The sequence below is a fragment of the Microtus ochrogaster genome, chromosome 1, assembly GCF_000317375.1.
Source record: "Microtus ochrogaster isolate Prairie Vole_2 chromosome 1, MicOch1.0, whole genome shotgun sequence".
In the NCBI taxonomy this organism is placed as follows: domain Eukaryota; kingdom Metazoa; phylum Chordata; class Mammalia; order Rodentia; family Cricetidae; genus Microtus; species Microtus ochrogaster.
Window position 1 is genome coordinate 48,946,286 of NC_022009.1, and position 7,975 is coordinate 48,954,260.

Here is a 7,975-nt window from a genome sequence, read left to right on the forward strand (position 1 = left end):
CTATGCCCTGGTCTGGAGGATGTTGGCATAGTCGTGGAGGGTCTGGGGTGTCCCCTGCATCGGTGTGGAGGAGACCCACTTCACCTGGGGAAAAGGTGCGTATGAGGATGGCTCTGTAGCTTGGCCTAGCCCTCCCCAGCCCCACCCACTGAGGTGCAGGACCCCACCTTGAGGAGGGTGACAGTGGCCCCATAGCTCACGCTGAGCAGGAACAGGGTGATGAAGATGTAGGTGCTGGTCCACAGCTCTTCCAGCTCCTTGCTCTCAGCCTCTTCTGCACAGAGGTCCTGGAGGTCTAGCTCTGAGGGGACCAGCCAGTCAATTTCCCCAGATTCCAGGTGACAGTGGGGAGGGGGAGAGCCTACACTGGTAGTCCTGGTGAAGCCAGAATGGCTGCTCTGGGACTGCTCAGAGTCTCTGGCCACCTCTATATGCCAGCTGTCTTCTTTTCTCCCCTGACCCTGACTACTCATTCCCTCTTCCTACACCAGTTCCTGCAGTGCCTGATACCCACCACCATCAGCTTAGCTTCTCTTCTGGCCACAGGATGCCTCTATCCATCCTGCAAACTTGTCCTTCAGAGAGTGCCCAGGGCCATCCTGGAAAGGCTCTGAACTCATAGACCCATTTTTCAGGACCTGTGTGCAGGCTCTGGTTCCAGGAATCTTGGCTGTGGTCTCTGAGGGGCAGGTCAGGACACATGGGCTCTGAACTCAGGCCTGTGGGACTCTCTACTCTTGCCCGAGTCTCCCTGTTGTCTCATTTGCTATTCTGACCAGTTACCATACAGCCAATCTTCCTGTCTCTGGTCTCCCACAGCTCAGGCCTCCACCTTCCTTTGTCTCTCATGGTCAGGCATTGGTCTAGAAGCAGCCCTGAGGTGCTGACTGACTCTGCCATTGGTGGGCCTCAGAGGTATCTTAGACACAATGGCTGGACACTCATCTCTGGATGTGGTGAGTGTGTATGGGCTCCATTGTGGGCATGACTGTGTGTGTGATGGGAACCTCTGCTCTCAGGTGTGTGAGCCACATGTGCTGGTGGTTGGGCCTGGGATGGGTGTGGACGTCTTCTGGTTCTGGCCTCCTTTTTTCTTCTGGGCCTTGGATGGATGTATAGCTTGCTTTGGGCTATTGATAAACCAGGGAGCAATTAATTAAATTAAAAACTACCTGTGGTGAGTGTGTGTACCTGTCTTAGGGTTATAGCAGACAGAGAAGAGCGGCCTGGGAGGCTGAGGCACAGGAGGAGGGCATGTGGAAGACACTGGGCTCCCTAGCAGGGTGTAAGTTCCCTACTTCTATCTTGGACTTAACGGCTCAAGTGTATAAAAGGAAAGGATTGAGAGTGGCCTGAGTCAACAGGTAGCAGTGGGAAGCCCAGTGCAGCCATGTGGGCACGGGTGAGGTGTTTTGCTGCGTCAGGTGCCTGCAAGTGTGTGATGTAGGCGATGCTGTTGGAGTCAGACGTGAGTGTGTGTGGCTGCGCGTCTGTGGAAACCTGAGAGTGCACCTGACTGCGTGAGGCTGGCAGCCTATTCCAGTCCTTGGGAAGAGTCCAAGTTGGAGCAAGGTTGGGCAGTAAGACGAGAGCACCAGGTCCTGATCCAAGCCTGCTATGACCATATGGCAGGGCAGGTGGTCAGGGCTGTGGGCTCAGCCTCAACGGCTGAGTGCAGAGGGGAAGGCGCAGGGCCATGTGGAGTCCTGCCTTCTAAGATGCTGGCTTTGGCTGTTTCTCTGCCTGAAGGGGTTCTAGTATTCAGTTCTAGTATCCAGAAATACCTGGGGAGCAGAAACTTGCAAGACTGAGGGGTGGGTGCAGAGGCCTCCTCTCTGTCTGTCTGGATCCCTTTCATGGGCGTGATGCACAGTGAAGGGCAGGAAGGACCAGGGAAGCCTAAGCTGAACCTCTGTGACATCCTACTTGTCAAACGCCCGGCACAGGCAGATGGATGTGCTGTGCTTTACTCTTAGCCCTCTCTAACAGTGCCCCTTCCTCTATGCCAAGACACTTCGCCCACAACTTGCCCTCCCCAAGAACAGGCACCCAGGGCTCTAAGCAGACACTGAGTGTTTATTGGGGGTGGCTTCCTGGCTGTTACAACAGCGGGCAGAGGTCTGCCGTCCACATTCCCCACCACAGCCACACGGAGCCCTGGGAAGGATGGAGGGAAGCATCATTTACCAGGGATCTTGGATATTGTTTCCTCCAGAGTCCTACGTTCTTTCAGTGCCTCATGGATCACTTTACAGGTGAATTTTTTATTCTGCTCCCAGTGTGTCTTGGAGACCTCTAGGCGGCTGAAGATGAAGAAGCCTTGACGGGGGCCATTGGACTTCAGGGGTGCTGTGGTTCTGTACCGGGCAGTTGAGATCTGCAACCCATCGTTCAGCCACTGTACTGAGATGTCCTCAGGGAAAAAGTTCTGGATCAGACAGGTGAGTGTGAGTTTGTCCTTGTTCTCCTTCTCTGGTGGTGGGAACACGTACACCTCTGGGGCCGAGCGCTGGCCTGTGGACAGACATTAGTTAGCCAGGTTCTAGCCTCTCTGGCCATGAGGGAGCACTAGCCCACTCTCCATCTCCTGTGCTTACCTGGGGCCTTGGAGATGGACCGCACAATGGGCTTGGGCAGGTGAGGGTGGTTCACTTCGCACTTATAGCCTTTGCCTTCAATCCAGTCGTTGGCGTCCACTGGGATGGTGGAGGTGATGCTAATTGTTGCGTTTTTGTGCCTGATGGAACTCTGGACTGCTGAGCCCACAGGCTTCCCATGCTCTTGGGTCCATGTCACAGTGGCATTCTCCTTGCTTTCCAGGTCCACCACCAGACAGGTAAGCTTGGGAGTCTTATGTACATACAGGTCCAGGGGGCTGGGTGGAATCAGGTAGGTATTCACGCCACGTGGTGCATACTCTGTGGGGTAGGAAGGGTTGTGTAAGACCTTACCTTTTCCTTAGAACTCTGAGGTCTGGGCATCAGGTATGTGAGGGCCTACCTGAGCATTTCTGGGCAGAGGCCTGATAGTTCTCGTCTTGGGAGGTGACCTGGCAGGTGAAGGTGCTCTCAGACATCCATTGATCCTGGGTGATGTTGAGTTCACTGTAGCTAGAGGCTAGCTTGCCCTCCTTCTTGATTAGGACATCACGTGGAAATGCATTAAGCATCTCCTGTCCATCTTTTAGCCAGGTGACGGTGGCATCACCTGGGATATGGCCATAGATGAAGCAGTAAAGCTGGACGGTGGAGTGGAAGGCAGTGGGGTCACAGGATGAATGGAGCAGCTTCAGGATGGGCTTGGTGACATTGGCAGGTGACACTAGGGCAGAGGCAGTGGGTTGTGAGTATCTCCCCAGCCTTGTGCTCCCGCAGGCCTCAACCCAGGCCCCCGAGTGTCCTCCTGTCACAGGTTCCCGCTGTGACTGTAGCCAGCCCAGCCTTGCTTACCTCTGATCACCTTACTCTCGTTGAATCTGGATGGGGTATGTGTCACCTGACAAGTGAAGTTCTTGACTGACTTGTTCCAGGCGGTCACTAGGCTGGTGGTGACCCTGAGTTCAGAGCCCGCAGCAGGGAAGTTCACGGTGCTTATGTTCTGGGAGTTTGGAGACCAGGTCACAGTCACCGGGCCAGGGAAGTAGTCCTTTACCAGGCAGCCCCGTGTCACGAAGGCAGAATCTGCCTTACAGGGCTTCAAGGCATAGACAAAAGGGTTCTGGATAGAGACTGTGAGACAGACAGGATCTAGGTTAGACTGGCCTCAGACCACTGCATTCCGGCAGGCTGGGGGACTGATTAGGGTGTTTGTGACAGGAGCAGGCCTCTGGGGACCCTGTTCCAGTCTGGGAGACAGATAATCAGAATCCTTGTGGGTTCTATCTTTGTTCTCTGAGCCCAAGCTCAGACCCAGGGAGCCCCTGATACTTTACACCCTACCAGGGTTTTCTCATGCATTTCCCCTCGCTGGCTTAGCACAGGAGGGCTGGACTTGAGCTTTGCAAGCAAGTGGCAATTGTCCTCTTTCTTGATTGGGGAATTATATAAAAATTTAGCCATCATCATTTAGTGACATCATCTAGGATATGGCCATAGACGAAGCAGTAGATCTGGGTGGCAGACTGGGATGGGAAGGCAATAGGGTTGCAGGATGGAGTAGCTTCAAAGTGTGCTAGGTGATATCGACAGAGGGACCAGGCTGTCCCTTAGGTTGAAGTCCAAGGAACAGGTACCCCATAGAGCTTGGGGACCCAGAAATCCAATGAATTGCCAGATTATCCCTTCTGTCCCCACTCCTGGGGACTGGAGAGTCAAAGCCTTCCCAGGACCACAAGTTCCTCCGTGAGTCACATTAATTCTGTTTTGGGGCATATGGAAGACAGAGCTGTGAGATTCTTGCTCCCTAGGCTGTTGGTCTCAGCCTCTCAGAGACACGAGTGCTTTGCCGTGATTCCTGTTTACCATATCCTAACCTGTGTAGCCTTCTGCCTCCCAGATGACCCCTGTGGATCCCAGACAGCACATAGGTAGAGAGCAAAACCACACCAGACACCACCTTGATGGCTGCCTGATTGCTCTAATGTGCATACGTGCCTATGATATTCTCCCGAGCCAGGGGCCTAGCTCAGCTCTGTGCCAGGCCCCCAGAAAGCAAAGGATACCATTAAGCCTGCTTGACTCTACCTACCCAGTCTAGCTGACTACAACAGGGCAACTTTCTTGGAGGACAGTCAAAACACCCTTAAGTGATTTCGAGCACTCTATCGTAAACCCATTTCAGTTTAGCATGAGAAAGTTCAACCAGACCAACAGACCCATAGCAGTTTGGTCCGGTCCAGAACAATTTAGCTTAGCTCGGCTCATGTCACCCTAGCCTGACCAATTCCAGCTCAGTCCAGTTTAGTGCATCCCAGGCTAGTTTATCCCAGCCTGTCCCAGCTCAGATCAACACCCCCCCCTTCCCCCACAACCTGGCAGAGCTCAGTACAGCCTAGACCAGCACAGTTTAACCCCACTCAGTTAAACTCAGTCCAGATCAGGCTAGTACAGTATATTCTAGCTCATCCCAGCTCAGTCTAGCTCAGTCTAGTTCAGCTCAGTACTGTCCAGTTCAGCCTAGCTCAGCACAGCTCAGTCAGGCCCAACAGATTCAGCCCAGTCCAGCCTAGCTCAGCTCATTCAAGTTCAGTTTAACATAGCTCAGCTCAGCCTAGCATAGCTCAGCCGTCTTTGGAAGTCTAAGCCAAGCTCACCTCTGCTAAGTTCAGCCTATATCAGTTAAGCCCAGTTTAGCCCAGCTCATCCTGGCCCAGCCCTACGCAGCCCCACTCAGCCCACATAAACTAACTTAGCGCAGCCCAAGCCAGTTCAAACCAACCTACCTCAGGGTCATTCAATCCAACTCAGTCCAGCACATTCAACCTAGGTCAACCCAGCCCATTTTAGGCTAGTCTACCCAATCTGTCTCAGCCCAGATCAGCCCAACTCAGCCTAGCTCAGCCCAACCTTGCCTAGACTTTTTCAGCTGAGCTCAGTTTAGGCCAGATCAGTACAGTCCAGCCTTGCTTAGGCCACCCTAGCCCAGCCCAGCCCACCTTAGACAAGACTAGAATAGCTCAGCTCAGCTCAGCCCATCCAACCCAGCCCAGTCCAGCCCAACTAAGTTCAGTCTAGTGTAACCCAGCTCAGCCAGGCACAGTCCAGCTCAACCAGGTCCAGCTAAGTTAAGTCTAGATCAATCCAGTCCAGTCCAGTCCAGTCCAGCCCAGCCCAGCCCAGCTTAGCCCAGGTCAGCCTAGCTCAGACCAGACTACCTCAGTGCAGCTCAACCCAGTCTACCCAAGATAGCTCAGCCTAGGTCAACTGAACTCAGCCCAGCCCAGCCCAGTTCAGTGCTGCTTAGTGCGGGGCAACCCTACTTAGCTTACTTAGCCTGGCTCAGGCCATTTTAGCCATTTCAGTCCAGCCTTGCCTACCTCAACCTAGCTCAGTATAGCTCAGCTCAGCTCAGTCCAGCTCAGCTCAGCTCTGTCCAGCTCAGTCCAGCTCAGCTCAGCTCTGTCCAGCTCAGTCCAGCTCAGCTCAGTTCAGTCCAGCTCAGACTAGATTAACCTAGTTCAACCTAGCTCAACCCAGCTCAATCTAGTTCATCCTAGCTCAGCCCAATTCAGCCCAAGTTAGTCCAGCTCAGACTAGCTCAGTCCAGCTCAGCCCAGATCAACCTAGCTCAGCCCAAGTCAACCCAACTCAGCCCAGCTCAGTCCAGCTCAGCCCAGATCAACCTAGCTCAGCCTAGCTCATCTCAAGCTCAGCCAAGCTCAGTCCAGCTCAGTGCAGCTCAGTCTAGCTCAGTCTAGCTCAGCCCAACTCAACCCAACTCAGTCCAGCTCAGCCCAGATCAATCTAGCTCAGGTAAAGCTCAGCCCAGATCAACCTGGCTCAGCCTAGCTCAGCTCAAGCTCAGTCTAGCTCAGCCCAGCTCATCCAAGGCCAAATAAACTAAGATGAACACAGCTCAACCCAGTCCACACAACTTAGGTTAGCCTGGTCCAGTTCACCCAACCTAGCTCAGGCCAGTCTAATCCAACCAAACCTAGCCAAGTCCCTCCTACTTTAAGGCATCCCAGCCAAGTCTGGCCTAGTTGAGCTTAGTTTTAGCCCTGCTCAGCCCAGCTAAAATCAACCTAGACCATCTCAGCTCAGTTTAACCCAGCCAAGCTAAGGCCAATTCACTTAAGCCCAGTCCAACCTAGTACAGCCCAGCCCAGCTCTGGTTAGCTTAGTGTAGTCCTGCTGAGACCAGCCCAGCTCAGCTCAGCCTACCCTAGCTCAGCTCAGGCTAGTGCAACCCAGCTCAGACCAGCTCATACCAGCCCAGGGCAGCCCCATTTAGCCCAGCTCAGCCCAGTTGACTTAGTGTGATTCAGATCAGTCAGCCGACCCTAGTTTAAGTTTGCTCAGCCTAATCCAGGCCCCTCCAGCCAGTACTGGCACAGTCCAGCTCAGCATAGTCCACTCAACCCAGCTCAGACCAGTTTAGCCAAACCCAGCCTAGCCAAATCCCTCCTAATTTAACCCAGCCCAACCCAGTCTGGTCTAGCTCAGCTCAGTTTAGCCCAGATCAGTCTGCTCAGCCTAGCCGAGTCCAGTCTTATCTAGGCAGACCTAGACCATCTCAGCTCAGCTCAGCCCAGTTCAGCCCAGTCTAGAATAGCCCAGCTCATCCCAGTCTGATTCAGCCTGGGTCAGCTCAGCATAGGCTACCCCAGGTCAGTCCAGCTCAGCTTAGCCCAGTCCAGTCTTACCTAGCCAGACCAGCCCATCTCAGATGAGTATACCTCATGTAGTTCAGGCTAGCCCAGCTCATCCTAGCCCAGTCCAGTCCAGGCCAGTCCAGACCAACCTATAACAGCGGAATATAACCCACTTAGCTCAGTAAAGCCAAGCTCAGCACAGCCCTGACTAGCTTAGCCCAGCCCAGCCCAGCCCAGCCCAGTCTAGTTCAGCCTTGTTTAGCTCAGCCCTGCTTAAACCAGTTGAGCCAAGCCTAGCACAGCCCAAATCAGCTTGACTCAGCCCAACCCAGCTAAGCCTACAGCCCAGTCATCTATCCCAACCCAGTCTATCCCAGCCCAGCCTAACCAAACCCAGTTCAACCTAGCCCATCCCAACCCAGCTCAGTTTAGCTTAGCCTAGTTCAACCATTCAGCCCAGCTCTGCTTAGCCCAGTTCAGTCCAGTCTAGCCTAGTCTCATTCAGATCATCTAAGCCTACTCTAGTTTAAGCTTGTTTGGTATACTCCAGTCCAGGCCAGCCTAAACTAATTAAATCCAGCACATCCCAGTCCAGTTCACTTTACATGGCTCATCCCAGCCCAACCCAGCCCAGCCCAGCTCAGAAAAGCTTAGCCCCACTCAACCCAGCCCAGTTCTGCCCAGCCCAGCCCAGCCCAGCCCAGCCCAGCCCAGCCCAGCCCA

General features: G+C 53.9%; 1 gene segment (V, D, J or C); it reads right to left on the minus strand.

Moving 5' to 3' along the window:
• Positions 1-7,975, minus strand: part of LOC101997110 — a 22,789-nt gene continuing 14,814 nt past the window's right edge. The window contains 6 exon segments of the C gene segment in view: positions 1-84; positions 168-301; positions 2,188-2,514; positions 2,598-2,918; positions 3,001-3,321; positions 3,450-3,728. Coding sequence covers positions 1-84; positions 168-301; positions 2,188-2,514; positions 2,598-2,918; positions 3,001-3,321; positions 3,450-3,728 — 1,466 coding nt within the window.